General features: G+C 50.0%; 3 protein-coding genes across 4 annotated transcripts in view; 1 reads left to right on the forward strand and 2 right to left on the reverse strand.

Moving 5' to 3' along the window:
* Positions 1 to 5,598, reverse strand: part of MLH3 (mutL homolog 3) — a 37,564-nt gene extending 31,966 nt beyond the window's left edge. For both annotated transcript variants that reach the window (XM_074955957.1, XM_074955956.1), the window contains exons 1-2: positions 5,297 to 5,598; positions 720 to 4,111 (exon numbers count right to left, since the gene is read on the reverse strand). In XM_074955957.1, coding sequence (XP_074812058.1) covers positions 720 to 4,038 — 3,319 coding nt within the window. In that variant the 5' untranslated portion in view covers positions 4,039 to 4,111; positions 5,297 to 5,598. The remainder of the gene's footprint in view (positions 1 to 719; positions 4,112 to 5,296) is intronic.
* A 2,758-nt stretch (positions 5,599 to 8,356) lies between these two features.
* ACYP1 (acylphosphatase 1) lies at positions 8,357 to 10,506 on the reverse strand. Its single transcript, XM_074957115.1, has 3 exons — positions 10,382 to 10,506; positions 9,877 to 9,972; positions 8,357 to 8,889 (listed from the first exon to the last, which is right to left on the reverse strand). Exons 2-3 carry the CDS (start codon positions 9,958 to 9,960, stop codon positions 8,674 to 8,676), a joined length of 300 nt encoding a protein of 99 aa, XP_074813216.1. The 5' UTR covers positions 9,961 to 9,972; positions 10,382 to 10,506; the 3' UTR covers positions 8,357 to 8,673.
* ZC2HC1C (zinc finger C2HC-type containing 1C) lies at positions 10,481 to 16,898 on the forward strand. The gene is made up of 3 exons (XM_074957114.1): positions 10,481 to 10,639; positions 13,324 to 14,608; positions 16,000 to 16,898. Exons 2-3 carry the CDS (start codon positions 13,331 to 13,333, stop codon positions 16,258 to 16,260), a joined length of 1,539 nt encoding a protein of 512 aa, XP_074813215.1. The 5' UTR covers positions 10,481 to 10,639; positions 13,324 to 13,330; the 3' UTR covers positions 16,261 to 16,898.
* Positions 16,899 to 17,896: the final 998 nt, after the last annotated feature.

The following is a 17,896-nucleotide window of genomic DNA, read 5'->3' on the forward strand; positions in this document are numbered from 1 at the left end:
TGATAGTTACTGTTGCAAGAAACTGCCCCTTTTGCTCAGCACAAGATTCTGACAGAATTCATGGTAAGACATGCTTCTAATCAGAAATTAACTGAGGAATGTATTTGAAAATAAAAATTGAAATAAAAATTTTGAATTTTTGGAGCTCCTACTGGCAACAACCATCTTACAGAAACAATGTAATTTTTGATTCCAGCAGCACTAGAGAACTTGTTTTCATACTGTAGATATTTAGTATTTATCTTTTGATGTAAATCCAGTAAAAGAGTTGAACAAAACCTGATTTTTACAGCTTGATATTGGTCTCTTGTAATGATGGTATCAAAATCTCCTTAGGAACATGACTGCCCAAGGCAGGAGGTTCATAAATGCCGTGATTATCCAGTACCCTTACTTTCAAATATGTCTCTCACTTTATACATGACAAAATGGGTCATGATCATGAGAATTCTCAGAGCATGATGCAGGGTGACACCAAGTGGTTGTCTGCTAAGCAGTATGCTATTTTCATATCTTTTTCAAAATGTGAATCTACTGTACTATTTCCATATTGCCATCAACATTTTCCTGTTTTCTACAGAACTAATTCATGTGACACAACAGTTATTTCAGTGTGGAAATTGCAGGCATTGCCATAAAGAGTATTTTACACTGCTAGGAGGACCCAAACTATCTGCATCACTCTTTCCTTGCAACAAAATTAAACATCCTGTACTTACCACTCTGTAAGACAACATTCACAGCCATTGTAGTTATATCTTTAGTACAAGCAGCCTGAAGTTCTTCAGTTGGAGGAGTGCTGTAGGTGCTTAGTCCAGTCATTTTATTGACGTATACCATCTTACCCAGTGAAACATCAAAATGTTGCATCCAGACAGAACACAATATTGATTCCTCATTTTTAGACTGAACTGCATTTGTGACATCTCCAAGTACTTCCAAACTACTTGAAAAAGTTACACTGGGAAGCTCAGTGGCTTCTGAAGTCTGCTTTGAAGATACAGCCACAATCTTTCCATCTTTACAGATGTCTTCAGAATAACTCTTTTCACTTTGTAATGCCAAACCACTGCTTGTGGTGGCCATGTACTCCCCATCTGTGTTGATGAGCAGTGACTGGTTCAGAGCATTTTCCATGGTCCCTCCTCTTGTACTATACATTTTGGAGGGAGCATCCTGCTCATCAGAGGCAGACGCAAGGATGCAATCGTCTATCCCTGCTTCTTGTGAGGGGCTTTGACACATTTGATAAGAACTCTGCAAAAAATCATCAGTTTGAGACAACAGATGCAATGTGTCACCTTTTCTGCTTGAATCTGTTTGGAATTGTTCATCAACTTGTCCCACAACTTCTGTAGCTAAAACTTCCTTGTGGTCACCCTTCATTCTGGACAGTTTAGAAGCTAGTGATCCCAGTAATCTACTGCTGCTTAGGTCCTTTTTTCTTATTTGAGAGTAGTCAGTCAATATCAAAGGACTCTCTCTCACGCAAGGAGCTTTTCTGTCTAACAAAGTTTCTTTCCCACAGAACTGAGACCTCTCCAAGGAATGGAGGCAACCAGCTTGGCAACTATTATTACAATCAGCATGTTCCAGAACTTGAGTTTCACAAATGTTAACACATTCAAAATTGTTATTCTGATTCTTCAAGCTGTCAAGATCAGCCAGAGAACCAAGAACATCTGGAGGTTCAAATTCACTCCTCTTCTCTGGAATAGATACTGATGGAACACTCCTGACCTTCCCATAATGTCTCCTGAATCGCTCTAAAGACCCCAACTGTATGGACAAACTCAGCTTCTTATAGGCTTGAGTTCTGGGCGTAACAGATAGCTCAACCATTTGCCTTCTGTTGCTTGGATTATTTTCATTATGAGGAAAACTCAAGGAAGTGACGGGAAGCAACTCTCTAGTGTGTGATGTTACACACTCCCTTCTACCTCGTGCAGTAATGGAAGCTACCTCCTCATTCTTCTGGCCTGATACAGTCTCATTTTCTAACCACTCATATGCATATGCTCTGCATACTTCTCTATTGGGTAGTGTAGTATACTCTTTATTTAAAATACTAGAAATATCCTGAACATTTAGACTCTGAATTGAAAAGCTCATCTTGTTTCCAAATATGTCCTTGGCACTTACAGGACCAGGTTTAGAATGCATGTTTAATGAGCAATTCATTTCAGTTTGTTCACGCGGTGGCTGATTTTGCATCACATGAGTTATAAGGCCTGTGGAACACAACTTCAGTGGTACAGATCTAACAACCTTTCCTCCACCATCATTATTTGGCCCTTTACTTTTTCTACTGTCTTCTTTCATCACATCAGACATTCCCATCAATGCTCTCCCCCAAAGAAGTTCTGGTCCATCAGCTGTATCTTCAACTCTCTCATGCTGCCCCTGAGTGACACCATTTCCAAAGGCAATGTTGATGCTGCTTTTCTGAGCTGCGCTGTCCTCCTGTGTTTTTGCATCTTCCACACAATTCTCAGTACAGTGTGGCATTTTAGCATAACTGTCTATTTCTACTCTTTCTGACCTGGACTCCCCATAGAGATTTTCTGAAGACTTGCGGCTCACAAACACCATTTTGGGATTGCTGAACTCTCTTGGCTCTTGTTCTGAGATATCTGATTCTGAGAAATCAGAATTGGTGCCTTCTTTGTTGAGTTGAGGACTCGCTGCGTCAGCTGGTTCAGCAATGATCAGACCTGGGGAGACTTCCTTTTCTCCAGCATTACCATTTGAACCTATGAGATCTGAAGACTTTTCCGGAATAGTCACTTTTCTTTTGACAGCTTTTGATTGCAAATTAAAAATTTCATAGGAATCTACAATATCATCACATGTTTTCTTAAAATTGTCTTGTATGCTCTTTTCTTCAGAGAGTGCAGTATGCAGAGTTCTGATCCTGTACAAACTAAAGCCATTGTCTTCATTAAATTCTTTTATGTCTTCACCAGACAGTTCAACAAATAAGTGTTCTCGTTTTAAAAATGTTTTCACTCCTTCCTCAATGCAAGCTAAAAGAGCATCCCAATTGCGGAATTCTATCAGAGTTTTTGCAGGTTCCAGACACACATCATATTCACAGTAAGGACACTTCACATTGATAACAAAGATTCCATAGAGCTCTGGGCCACGATGCCAAACAGGACTTGAACTCATTTGTCTGTTGGCAGGGCCACCTTTTGCCTTGCAAATTACACTTTCTTTCCTTAATAAAAAGTCCATGAGTTTATGCAATCTTGTTTTTAAAACCAGTCTATTATTCACAAACAAAAACTGCATATTTTTATTGTAATGCCCTTCAGAACTGATATAGCCACTTAACTCAAACTCCCCAGATGTATAATTTATTTTTCGTAATTTCTGTGTTCTTCCCAGTCCATAAATCTGACAAAAACGGGAACACATATCTTTTGTCTTTGGGAGATGAAGCATCATAGAACAGGAAGCATCATTTCTTAAGGAAAATGAGATGGAAGGATGTATGAGCGAAAGAGCCTCTACCTTCTGCCTCACCCTCTCAAATTCCAGCATGGGATCCATGCACTTTTTCCTCACTGGTAACTGGTGGAACAGGTTATACACAGTCACTGTTGTTCCACCACTTGGTCTAGTCAATTCAGCCTCACAGACTTCCAGTGCTTTCCCATTCTGAAACAGTTTCATAAAGGTTTTCACTGTATTGTTGGTCTTGGATGAAATTTCCACTATGCTGGCCATATTTGCTATGCTGGCCACAGCTTCCCCTCGGAAACCATAGAACTTCAGATTCTCTAAATCCTCCACTGAATTGCACTTACTAGTGAAATATCGATTACCCACTTTATTTAGGTCCTCTCTCCCCATCCCAGAGCCATTGTCCACCACTTGGACCTTGAAAGTTTCCAAATCCACCCGTATGGCCACGCATGTTGCTTTAGCATCAATGCTATTGAGGACAAGCTCTTCAACACACTGGGCCAGTGAGTTGATGGCCACTCCAGAGCGTAACCTGGTGCGTACATCTTCCACCAAACATTTGATCATGGCAAAAGCAGAAAGGTGAGGAACCCAAGAAATTTCAGGAATATCATTCCTCTTCCTTCTTTGAAATAGTCCCCTGTAAAAAAAAACAAATGGACAAAGAGTAAAAGCTCAGAGTTTGAAAATCTCTTACATTTACTGGATAAAAAGTTACCATTTTAAAAAGTTTATTTTGCCTCCATGAATGCCTTAATTTTTTCCTGGTATTCAGAGCGCTTTTCTGTGCTCACTTTCCCTGCCCTGGCTATGACCAGGCATCAGCCAGTGCCCTAGGCATGAAAGTGCAACAATAAAAAATAAAAAGTGCCCCCATTTTCATGATCCTTATTAACACTATACTCCTTTCCCTACTCCCATACTTCCTAAAAGAAAATCCAAACACACAAACCAAAACCAAGCTATCAATGATCTGCACATGGAAAGCACCAGTTGCCAGTAACTTCAGCAGTAGGTACTCAATGCCACCAAAAGCGAGGCTCAGAGCCCTCTTCACATCATTGTCATCCAATAAACTTATTTTGCTGTTTGCTTTCAAGTGGACTCCGGATGTCCATCCTCCCCATGGCCAGGCAGCATCTATCCTTGGAAACACTCCAACATGCATCCAGCTGGGAAGATGCAGTTGCCATAAAACCCCACTGGCACATGGGCTGGCTCAAAGGTGGTGGTGGGGTGTCTAATAAATTAAGCTTTTCTTTCTATTATGATTATTTTATACCACACTGATTCATTCATCACCTGTGGTGTTAGCAGGATGTACACTTTTCCCTTGAATCTCACATCTACAGGTTAGAAAGAAGGGGATTGGGGAAGCACAGCTCCCCCTCCTGAGCTAAAAGCAGAGGGAAGCCCCTCTCCTTTCTCTTCCTTGAGGAGCAGCATTCCCGCTTAGCTCCCTTCCTCTTTGGCGGGTACAGCAAGTGCTCCCCTTCCTATTTCAATCCACTTCAACCATGGCCCAGATCCCAGGATTTAGCCTAGTCACAGGCGTCAGTGCAATCAGTTAGGCCCTGTCCACGCTACAGGCTATGACCAACTGGCTTTTCGGTTTGGGCAGGCCTAGGTCACTCGCCCCAGCACCTGCAACAGGTCCACACTGAGACCAAGGTGCCACGCAGGTGCCCGTGTGAAGCACGTTACAGCTATGGCTCTCTGCTGGGAGAGTTTGGTGCCCAGTTTCGCTAGGGCACTGCCCCGAATGCCAGGCAGGAAAGGAAGGGAAACAGTTTAGCCACCCCAGGGATGAAGTCTAGCAACTTACAAGCGACAGGTCCCCTGCCGCAGCAGCGTGAGGGAGCTGTGCTGGCCCGGCCCTGGCCAATGCCAAACAGGGGCCTCCCAGCCCCTCCGCCACCAGACCAGCTCAGGGAGGCAGCTGCATTTTGGTGACTAAATTAAAATGTCCCCGCACAGTCTCTCAGAACCCGTTGAGGGGGGGAGGGGCCTCCTCCACACCAAAGGCCGGGGCGCGAGACAGACCAACCGCCCGCCGCAGCTCTTCGGCTCGCAAGGTAGCCGTCCCAGACCCAGTTCGAGGGAAGAAAGGCGGGGAGAGGAAACCCCTATGGCACATGCGCAGTGAAGATATGTGGAGCCGAGGGAAGAACAATGGCAGGCCGGAGGTGACTACAATTCCCAACATACATTGCAACATGATTCAGTGCATGCTGGGAGTTGTAGTCTTTCTTGAGGGTGGCCCCTTCTGTCGTATTTTGTCAATTGATTACCGACCACTGGCTCCGTCCTCTGTGGTGGGCAAACGCACCATATTGTCAGTATTGTTCAGTGGGGCATGGCCAAGGTGCGTGCCCAAGGCTGCCCACTTTGATTCCCTTACCATCCCCTGAACAGTCTCATGAATGCAGCAGCAGTGCCTCTGGGAAAGCTGAGCAGACAGCAGACGAGGGGTAGCATGGGAAATTAGGTTGGGGTTAGAATGAGATGGTGACTGATGCCATATAAATATCTAGTAAGCAGACAGAATGTTCCCTTGAGGGTGCAGATGGGTTGGAGGTCACTAGCCATATAGGGCCAGAAGCTCATTCCTCCTACATTCCCCATTCACTTCTCCTTCCTCTCCCTATATTAACACTGACTGGAGGCCCAACTGCCTCTATGCTGGCGTGCCTCACATGGTAGCGTATTAAAATCTCAGTGAGCGGCAGCATACAGGGTCTACCACACAGCAATCTGGGCTCACACAAAGAAGTAGTGGGCAGGCTAAGTTTACTGCAAATGGGACAAAAAAAATCTTAGGTTTCAGCGTAACTGAATGAAGTAATAACAATGGCATACCATGATTGCACAGGGATGCATGCCAAATAATAACAATATGGTAACCCAAAAAGCTGGTCCTATTTCAAACCCATTATGGCAGCTCCACCTGTGAAAGGAGTTGGTAGGTCTACCTGCTAATAGCCAAGTACCCACATGACAAAACCACCACTACTACAATTGATTTTAATCAACCACTTTATTGGCAGTCTCAATATAGAGCCTAAAGACTGAATGGGCTACACAGACTGAATTCTCCTCTCCCTCCTAGGGAATTAGCAGCAAGGCATGCTGTGCTACTACTCTACCAATCTGAGGGGACAGAGAGAAGACTTCAAGTTCTAGGGCTTTTGGTCTTGCACCAGCCCTATTATATTCATTCATAAATTTTGAAAAACATCACAAGCAGCAGCAGCAATATCCCTTGCAGGTGGTGTTGTTGCAGTACCACTAAAAGCTTTCCCTCAGCTTGGCCAACTATCACCCAAAAACATCAATGATGCTGGTGTGAAGTACACACAAGGCACCCAAAAGAACAGAAACTGCCAAATACAAGTCATTGCTGTGCAAGCAGTGTCAGGATGAGCTCCACCCTGACATCTGGTGGTGAGGTGTGGCAAGGTGTGGAAAAAAACTTCAGGGGCCGATCTCATTTGCATAGGCACACCCACCCCGCCTAGACTGAGGCCATAGCTGCCCAAATGGTCACTTTGGCTGCTGTGGGATCCCCAGTGTCTCTGTTATTGGGGCAGGAAGAATAAATTGTTATTACCCTGATTATGGGAACTGTGCTTGGAACTGTACTTGGCCTTTTGTTATGATGGAGGGACTCACCATCAACTAAGTAGCACTCGCTAGGCAAGGGTCATGGGTTCCAAAACTGTGTGAATTGAGAGAGGCTGGGGATAAGTATTAATAGTTGGTGGCATGGGCCCCTTGGTGAGGGCCTTATGTGCTAATTGCACTTCCTCCTCTCTCCACTGTGGAATGTCAGAGCTAATTTTGATTTCATTAGAAGTCTAGTTACAGGCTGCTGAGCTCACTTTGGGCTAAGGGTGTACCAGCACTGAGGCTACCCTACTACAAGCTGAATTCACCGAAGAGCTGAACTGACTAAGAGCTGAAATCACTGAGCATTGTGTGGGGGAGCCTGAAGATATATCGTGGAGCAGTTTGTGGAACGGCTGGAGTGCCTTGTGGACAGGCTGGCGGTCGTAGGACGGCGGGAGCTGTTGGTGGGACACAGAGCAGTTTGCGGGCCGGCTGGTGGAGCAGTTCGTGGGGCGGCGGGAGCTGCTCGTGGGCCGCGGAGCTGAGCGAAGGAGTTCGTGGGGCGGCTGGCGGAGCGGAGCGAAGGCCTATGGAGCTGTGGGACGGTCAGCTTCAGATCATGTAAGGTGCCTCTTACCTCTGTCCCATCTCCACCCAGGGTGGGAGGTAAAGCTCCGCAGATAAACTTTCGAACTCTGGGGCTGCCCTGACCAGGGACAGAGACTTTTGGGTCATTGGACTTTTGGGACTTTGGGTGATTTGGGGTTGCTGGACTCAAGAACCAAAGGGAAAGGGGCATGCCCCAATTTGCTTGGGGTGGGGTTTTTTTGCTCATGGGTTGTGTTATGAATCCTGTTGGGGGTGTTTCCCCAACATGATGCCACATTGTTTCTCTCTGTTATTAAAAGGCTTTTTGCTACACTCAGACTCTGTGCTTGCGAGAGGGGAAGTATTGCCTCTTGGAGGCACCCAGCGGGGGGTGGTATATATTTGTCCCAGGTCACTGGGTGGGGGCTCGAGCCGGTTTGCATTGTGTTATTGGAATGGATCCCCTAGATATTGAACCCGGCCCTTGTTGCTGCCAACTCTGATGGGCAGAAGGGTTACAGCTGGATGGAAGATAAAACAGATGTTTCTGAGAACTGGAAATTTAAAAAATAAAGAGAGGCAAATGATTCTTTAATAGTATTTAGTATTAGAAGAAGCCAAAATTCCATGGTTCTGCCCTCTAAGGCATCAATTCCAAGGCTGGTTATGTGACTTCTGTGAAGTAGATGGGATACTATACTGACTGTGTGTTCTCTAAAATGCAAAATGAGTTTGAATGGTTACAAATAAATTCAGATATGAGAGGTTGGGTTTCCAAACAATCCCTTTATTAAAGGCAGTCTCACCCTCCAGTCTGCCTGTTTTCCTGCCCATGGGATTCAGGAAGGTTCAGGGTTAAATAGTATAACAAAAAGACAATAAATTAGAAGAGTAACAAGATAAAACTAAGGGCTCTCTGTATTTGGACACTATCTGACTGAACAAGTAAAGGTTGGTGGGGAAGTTTTTGAGAGCTCAACTCCCTTCTCGGTGCTTTCTGTCTAGTTATTTCACAATGCTGAAGTTCCTGTACTCCAGTGCAACAATCTTCTTCTCATTGCGGAATTCAGCTTGGTCGATGTGGGATTTGGGGCTTCCTGTCTTCCTGAGCCATTCCTGCAGCTGCCGTACCTTGACACTGGGACCTTGGATTTGTCCTTGCACAGTGCCGTCTTCGGTGTTTTGGACCCAGCCAACCACCCCCAGCTTCTTACCCTCAGCCTAGAAAGGAAATGGGAGATGAAGATGGGATTAATCTGAATTGAAGGCAGACCACAAACTGACATCTTTTTATAGGAATCAGTCCCCAGGGAGGACCATGGGAAAGCCATTGATAAGAGAGATCCCATGGAATAGCCAGACAGAATGTATTTTGGGATTAATCCAGTTACCCATTGTAACACCTTTACATTGAAAACAGCACCTACAATACATCCCTTGAGTTACCCCTAGGGAATACAATCCAGGTGTCACTGGCAACAGGCAGTGTCAAGAGATTCCAAACAAAACACAGCTGTGGCTATAAAAGCCATGATGCTAGTGACTCAGCCTCAGCTGAATTACTTACAAATGACCCAGCAGCCTCATAAAAGCCTCTGGGACCTTTGATGGAAAGAGTCTGTGATGGAGACCATTTTGAGATCACAGCAGAATGTTGGCTGACCAGGAAGAGGGTAAGGTGACTCCCCACGCTGGGAGGTTCCAAAAGGAAAAGACTGGCCTTGAAGGTTAATGTTTTTCATTAAAGTACAAAATTTAACTCAGATTTTGTTCTCTAGGGGGGTCAGCAATAGCTAGACCACTCCAGTCCCAAGACAATACTCTTACTCTAGGAGCTGGAATTTAATGGGCTGTACTTATTTAGTGTGACAAGTCCTCAGCAAGTCACAACCCAACATCTGGACCACCCCACTCCTCTCCCCCCAAAAGTGATGGATCCAGAAGGCAAGACTGGTGACTCCTGCAGCTACCCCAAAAGGAGAAAACATAGAAGAGCAGTAGGGGGAAACAGCAGCAGCTACAGGGCAGATAGGGCCAACGCCAACTTGGGAAAGGCAGCTCAGGCCCAGCTTGTGCTGAGATGCAAATGCAGATGCCAGTTCAGTACAGCCTGCGCCCCGGTGGTGACTAGATCAAGCTGCCTGAGCAGCCCCATCCTGGCTGAGCTGCCAGCCTCGCCCTCTGCTCCATCATTTGCAGCAGACACACCTGGGTGTGCTTGCGGAAGAACACTCCTTGGACCTTCCCAAAGACTTCATAGTCCACAGAGATGAGGCTGTCGCCCTCAGCCATAGTGACGCACGCCTGGTACAAAAACAAAGCGGCGACTATTAGCAGAGATCCAGGGGGATGCCGCTGCCGCCCTCCCCACCCACGCGGGCAAGAGGGGCTTCCCGCAGGGCCCCACTGCGGCTGCATTACGAGGCTTGGGAGAGACAGGAGGGTCGGAACTGCGCCTTATTTGGAGCTTAAAGTCCCAGGACCCGTGCCCAAGGAGGAACCACTGAGCAGCCACTCGGCGCTCCCAGCAGGCAGGTAGAGCTGCCCCCGGCTCCCCGCCGTGCCCTGGGGGCGGGGTCACGCCTCCGCCAGCCCCCCCGGGCAGGCGTCCCGGCTCCGCCCACGACCTGTCCCCATCCGCAACTTCACGAATAAAGCAGCAGGGCTGGGAGACGGGTCCGAACCCTTCGGGCGCGGGTCCCGCCGGACTCACCCGCCGGGGACCCGCCGCTAGAGCGAGAACTAGCGCCGCCCAACGGCTGTGGCGCGCGCCGGCTTTTGCCGCCGTCGGGTCATAGAGCCGGGAACAGAGCCGCCCCAGACCATAGAGCGGAGTCGAGTGCCAGAGCGGCCAACTCGGCGGGAGGCTAGAGCGACGCTGGAGCTAGCGTTGGCGTGCTGGTTTCCAGGCAACAGTAGTAAACAGTCAGTGCGCAGCGCCCGCAGCCGCCCAGCGCGGCTGGAGGCCCAGGTGAGGCTGGCGGTCACGGGGCGTTTGTTTCCCTGGGGGTGCGTGAGGGCAGCACCCCACGCATGGGGGACCTTTCCCAGGGCGGGAGTCAGGGCAGGGGGTTGGCTGCCGGGGTGTCGGAGCGTATCTGGACAGCCTCGGTCGCCGGGGGCCGGGGAGGGCGTTCCGTGGGGTGCCCGAGCACCTCCCAACCCCCTTTCGCTGACCTGGGGATAACAGGCCCCGAGAGGGACCGGGCCGGGCCTTCCCCACGCGAAAAGGAGGAAGGGTGCTTGACTTAAGGGCCTGGTTCAAGTCTCAGCTTAGCAGCCGCCTCTCGCGGAGCAAGCCGTGACTTGTCTCCGCCTGACAACGCTGCCTGCCTCCGCGCCTGGGACACGGAAATACCCCAGCAAGGAACGTGACCTCCTCGATTTTTCACTGTCTGGGCTGAGAGAAGGGCAATAAAGGAAACAATACTCCGCATCAACTGCACTTTGCAGGTGCTGTCAACATTCATTCAGCTTTAGGGGCTGTTGGTTATTATAAGGAAAAGTGTGTGTGATAACAATAAATGCTGTTTAATTTGACAGAGTCCCTGCAAACCTTCCCCATTCTCAGCATTGTTTGCAATGTGCCACTTAGAGAGGTTTTGTTCTAATGTCAGCAGAAGGCTATAGCCTCAATTTCCTGGTCTTGGTGGAATAGACATTTGATCACAAAAACAGGACCACAAACAGTGCTGACTGACTTCAGAACCCAGCTGACCCCTTGCAGCTCCAGTGTTTTAATTTAAAACACAACAGAACTTACAGTGCCCCTATCAAAGGCACAATAATTAGAAGGTAAAACTGGGTTCCAAGATAGCTGAAGCTTGCAGGTTACCCCAGACACTTGCCCACTTATAACCCAGTTAAGTGCCCAGTTAAGAGCTTCCTCTCTTATTACTTGTTTTATCCCTTAATTGGCTAAATCACTGCTGCTATCACAGTCCCTTTCCACCAATCAGCTGTTCAACAATTGTTTTGAATTCAAATTAAAAACTTCTGTAACCGCTTGTCCAAATTGGTAAAACTTGATGCCATGAAGCAAATGTTGGATGTTTGTACACCCACCCCAATCATGGTGCTACAGGTATGATTTTTAAGAGCACATGACTTCTTCAGAGCTAAGTTGTAGCGAAGGGCACACTGCTACCAGTACCTACCTGAAAGTTGTTGCAGTCAGTGGGCGTGCCACTGGAATTCTAGCAGCCTTCTCAGCAGCTGGGGATTAGACTGCAAATAAATCAGCACCAAAAACGCACCAAATAGTATGTGACCTTTACATGAGCATATCTCAGCCCAAAGCCTATATGTCCTCATCATCCCCTGCTGTACACTTAGTTTAGATTACACTCCTAAGGGCAGTGGCTTTGTGCTGGTTTGTAGAGCTCCGTATATGCTTGTGATGGTGTATAATTGGCCTTGCCCTATAGGAACCTCAAGTTATCTGTTCAGGCTGCGTGCTGTAGGAGAGCATGCTGCAGGAGCAGGGTAACCTGCTTCTGGAGGTTTCTGTATGTTGACTCTACCTGTAGCATATAAGAATCTGTGTTGGCAGAATCCAAAGAACACTTGCTTCTCTAGCTGGTGTTGCAAATTCTAAAGGGAGGAACGATGGAGGGGACTTAACAGATATTTTTGGGCAATAGACTTCCCTGCTGGCTGAGCACATTCCTGCTGCTTTCGTAGCAAGACATTGCACAGGCAGAGAAAGAAGCAATTTATTTCCAACTGCATTAGAGAATTCCACAGGTAAAACCAGGAGAGGCCTTCAAAGAGGCCCTGCACCTCAGGGAAGGTTCACAGAGGGCAGAGTAATCACACAAGCTCTCCAAAGCTCCATTAATGTCCTTTGGGCTGTTCAGGCCACTGCCTCTAGAGCAGGGGTGGGCAAACTATGAACTGCAGGCCAGATCCGGCCCGTCAGTCATTTTAAACCAGCCCTCGAGCTCTTGCTGTGTCGCAGGGTCAGGGGCTGCTCTATGCGGCTCCTGGAAGCCGTGGTATGGCGCCCCCTCCGGCGCTCCAGTGGGAGCTGCAGGGGCGGTGCCTGCAGATGGGGCAGAGTGCAGAGCAGCCTGACCGTGCCTTCGCGTAGGAGCCGAAGAAGGGACATGCCATTGCTTCCGGGAGCCTCTTGCACCCCTGAGCCTCTCCCCAGCCCAGCCCTGATCCCCCTCTGAACCCCTTGATCCCAGCCTAGAGCACCCTCCTCCACCCCAAACCCCTCATCCCCAGTCCCATCCCAGAGCTTGCACCCCCAGCTGGAGCCTGCACCCCTTCCCATGCCCCAACCCCCTGCCCCAGCCATGATACCCCTCCATCCCAGCCCAGAGCACCCTCCTACACCCCAAATTCCTCATCCCCCACCCCAGAGCTCACCTCCCACTCCCCAGCCTGGAGCCCCCTCCTGCACCCTGAACTCATTTCTGGCCCAACCCTGGAGCCCACAGCCCCAACCAGAGCCCTCACCCCCTCCCACACCCTAACCCTAATTTTGTGAACATTCATGGCCTGCCATACAAGTTCTATTGGCCTGAGGGCCACATCTGGGAAAACGTTCGTCCACTCCTACTCTAGAGCATTGATTTTGGGGGAGGAAGCCCCATTTTGGGAACAAACATGTTTATAATGTGTTTTTGCCCCAATGTTCTACCACAGGCACTGAATGGCTCAGCTGCAACTGGCTGTGTGTCCACCTGTGGATTCGATGGTGGCAGCTCCCAGTCTTCCATTGACGGGGCAGAAGAGATACCATCCCAAGGCCCTTGGGCACCAGTCCCGGCTAGAACACCTGAAGAACAACTTCCAGCAGCAGCTCCTGCGTGACAAGGAGGAAAAACTGAAGGATCTTTGCATCTGCAAAAGCCGGAGTTATTCCTGCTCTCTCTTTTCTGGGAGCAACTGGCAAGACTCTGGACTTGAAGGCTTCTACTCTGCTGGACCCCACAGCAGGTATCTCACCAGCCAGACCAGTACTTTGCCCTCCAAGTGGGCAGCCAGGCGGAGAGAAGGGGTAGACCGGTCCTACCCTCTGAAACCAGTCTTTCACCGCAAGGCTGAGAGTGTTCCAGTGGTCAGCACAGGTCCGCTCAGGAGCTCACCACCCATGGCTGAATCTCCCAGCAATAGATCTAGCTCAAAGAAGAGAGGGAAGTTGCCAGCAGCCAGGGCCCAGCCAGCCGTATTCCCATCTCCTTTGGCAGCAGAGCAGCCTAAGCAGTCAGCCACCCATCCAAGCAGGGCAGAGTTGGGTTACATCCAAAGGCTGGAGGCAGCTGGGCAGAGCCTGGAGGAGGAGATCCGAAGGAAAGAGGCCCTCCTCAGGGAGAAGCTGAGGAGAACAGAGGAGGAGCTCAGGCGGATCCAGAGAGAGAAGCAGCAGGTGGAGGTGGAAGAGAGAAAGGAGAGAGAGGGTCTGAGGATGCAAGAGAGGAAAGCGGCAGGGCTTTCTGGAGGGAACATTTTCAGGGCTACAGCCAGGCCCAGTGAGGGGGACTGTGATTGGGAGCAGTCTCCAGAGGGTGCCATGCCCGTGCCAAACAATACCCACCTTCCCCATGTGCTGGGCATAGAGAGACTCAAGAAGGGGCGGCTGGTGGCCAGCAACAGCAAAATTCAAGAGCACATGTCTTTGGAGAGCATGGCCTCCTGTTCAAAGTTGGTCATGAAACACAGCCAGGGTACACCTGCAGCAGCCCCCTCAGAACAAGACCCTGCAGCAGAACTGCTGCATTCACAGGCTCCCATTGGCACGGAGCAGGGAGAGCTAGGAGAGTGTGGCTTCTGTGGGCGTAGGTTTCTCCACCTCCGGCTGGAGAAGCACATGTATGTTTGCAGCAAAAGCCAAGGCTCCAAGAGGAAAGTATTTGACTCAAGCATGGCCAGAGCCAGGGGAACTGAGCTGGAGCAATATCAGCACTGGAAGGGCAAAAACACCACCCAGGTAACATGAACTTCCAGGCAACTGGCTGGCCTGGGGGTGGATCAGTCCTTCCCCCTTGGAACCCTCTTTAAGAAGGATGGAATTATACCTGTTTTAATAATACTTACTATGCTCCTGACACTCCATTCAGGGCCAATAGAATATAGACACCTTTAAGGGATAAGCCAGCAACGAGCCCATGGACAGGATCCAGCATTAGAAGGTTTAAGGGGCTTGGTTTAGGACACTGACGCTTCCTGGAGATAGTCACCTGATCTCCAAAATAATGAAGGGGTATGAAAGAACTTGCTCATAGGTAGGGCCCTACTAATTTCATGACACTGAAAAACATGTCCTGGACTGTGAAATAAGCCTTTCCCCGTGAAATCCAATCTTGGCATGCTGTTGGGAGTACCCCAGCTGGTAGCTCCTAGTCCAGGCTGGGCTGGGCAGGACAGGACGTGTCCTTCCCCTGCACAGCTGCTCTTGGGGGGGAGATCAGACCCACCCCCTGAGGCAGCACAGAAATGAGGGTGGTACACCCTCACTTCTGTGCTGCAGCAGCCCCAGAACTGGGCTTGGGGCTCCTGCTGGGACAACCAGGCTTCTGCCAGGGGTTTGGGGTGCCCCCAAATTGGCCTGGGCTCCTGGGCACAGTTAATCCACCACTGGCCAACACTAGCAACTAGGCAATCCTGACTGGGGCACTCCCAGCAGCAAGGGGGAGATCAGGACCCCCCCTCCACTTCCCATAGGTGCTGGAACAGCGGGTGCTGCACCTGCTGGTTTGCAGTGGTTTCCATCAGTTACAGGGTTTACAGTTTTGCTTAATGGCTCTCAGCACCCTCACTATAAAAATCCTTCCAGGACCTATGCCATTTCTGGGCTGTTTACACCGTGCAAAGGGAAGAATCTCCTCCCACTGAAAGGGGCTCAACCCACTCCAGGATGCTCCCAGCGGGGACAACCTCTTATTGGTGGTGGGGGGGGTCTGCTGTGTTTAGGTTGGGGGAGCTGCAGTATAATTGGGGCTGCTATTGGGGGCAGGCTAGGACCTGATCTAAAAGCCTATTGTTAAAACAAACCAATGGCAACGGGAACATTAACATCCCTCAGCCAAGCTCCAGCAGCCCCTGCCTGGTGTATCTTGGCCTCACTTCTGCAGGCTCCCTTTAAGTGGCTATTTTCCCCTGCTCCTGGTGACTGATACCTTCCCTTGACAACGACCATTTGTCTCGGCTGCCTTAAAGGAGTGGTACCAATCTAGGGGTCTGCTGCACTGGAGGTGGGTTCAGGGCTGAGTACGGGGTTGGGCCCTCTATGAGAAGATGGTGAGTAAAGGCACAGGACCTGGAGCCAGCCCAGTTATAACTCCTGCCATCTATACTAATCACTCTTCCCCTTCTGTGCAGAATGAGCCACCCAAGAACAACTGGAGACAAAAGCATGAGTCTTTCATCCGGACCCTCCGCCAGGCCCGTGAGATGCAGCATGTGATCTCCAAAGGGGGGAAGCTCTCAGACCTGCCACCACTGCCCCCTGTAGAGAATCCAGACTATATCTCCTGCCCCCACTGCAACCGCCGCTTTGCACCCAAGGTGGCTGAGAGACATATTCCCAAATGCAAGACCATCAAGAACCGACCCCCCCCACCACCACAAAGGAGACGTTAAGGATGACACACTGCAGTGAATCCTAGCTCCCTCTCCCAAACTGGCTTCCATCTAGAGGAAGCTTTGTGTTCTTCCCCTCCCCCAAGCAGGCTGCTAACTTTTAAGATATCCCCATGTAACATGAGTAAGAAGCTCAGGCCCCATGAACAGAATACTAAAGTGCTTGTACTTTGAGCTGCAGCCAGTGGTTCCTGAGTGTGTGCAGAAAAATAGGTCCATGACAGTTTAGGCCACTACCCTACTGCTGCTGGTTCCCATTTCTTCCCCTTCTACAGCTCTTCACAAGGAGTTCCAGTTCTCTTGATGGAAGAGATTGCTGGGTCTTGCTGTGAGTGGGAGAAGATTACCATGATGTCCCTTGTGTAGGGAATGGGGTTGTTGGTGGGACAGCAGCAAGGGAAGAACCACCATGGATAGGCTGGTCCTCAGAATCATGGTTGGGGCTATGGGCAGGTGGTGGGGGTGGAAGGTTGAGGGCTCTTTCCTCTGACATGAAGTAGTACACAGTCTGGGGCAGAGGTCATCCAGATCTCACAGATGGAAAGAAGCCCTTTAGTTAGACACCAACAATGCTCAGCCTTGAACCAGCCACACTAAAATACCCCTTCCCTGCTGAGATCAAACTGATATTTGTATAAACAATGAGGCGGCCTTGTGGCACCTTAGAGCCTAACAAATTTATTTGGGCAGAAGCTTTTGTGGGCTAAAACCCCCTTCATCAGATGCATGGAGTGAAAAAAACAGTAAGCAGAATTCATAGCACATGAATTCTGCTTACTGTTTTTTTTCATTCCATGCATCTGATGAAGGGGGTTTTAGCCCACAAAAGCTTCTGCCCAAATAAATTTGTTAGGCTCTGAGGCAGAGGTGGGCAAACTACGGCCCGTGGGCCGCATCTGGCCCATGGGACCCTCCTGCCCAGCCCCTGAGCTCCTGGCCCAGGAGGCTAGTCCCCCTGCTGCCCGCTGCCTCAGCTCACTGTGCCACCAGCACAATGCTCTGGGCAGCAGGGCTGTGAGCTCCTGGGGGCGCAGCTGCAGAGCCCGGCCTGACCCAGTGCTCTGTGCTGTGCGGCATGGCTGCCTGTCCTGGTGCAGCCATGCTGCCAGCCACCGGTGCTCCAGGCAGCGAGATAAGGGGGCAAGGAGCGGGGGCGGGGGTTGGATAAAGGGCAGGGGAGTTCAGGGTGGTGGTTAGGGGCCAGGGCGATCAGAGGGCAGGGACCAGGGGTCCTGGGGGGGCAGTCAGGAAGGAGAGGAGGGGTTGGATGCAGCAGCAGGGGGCAGTCAGGGGACAGGTAGCAGGAGGGGTGGGTGGGGTACAGGTCCCAGGGGGGCAGTCAGGAATGAGAGGAGGGGTTGGATGGGGTGGCAGGGGGCAGTCAGGGGTGGGTGTTCCAGGGGTGGTCAGGGAAAAGGGGTTGTTGCATGGGGCAGGGGTCCTGGGTGTGGGGGGGCAGTCAGGAAGGAGAGGGGGTGGCAGGGGGCAGTTAGGGGTGGAGGGTCTGGGGGTGGTGGCAGTCAGGAATGAGGAGGGGTTGGATGGGGCAGCTAGGGTGGGGGGTCCAGGGGCAGTCAGGGACAGAGAGCAGGGGGTTGGATGGGGCAGGAGTCCTAGGGGCAAGAAGCAGTGGGGT

Source organism: Natator depressus, chromosome 6, assembly GCF_965152275.1.
Source record: "Natator depressus isolate rNatDep1 chromosome 6, rNatDep2.hap1, whole genome shotgun sequence".
NCBI lineage: Eukaryota > Metazoa > Chordata > Testudines > Cheloniidae > Natator > Natator depressus.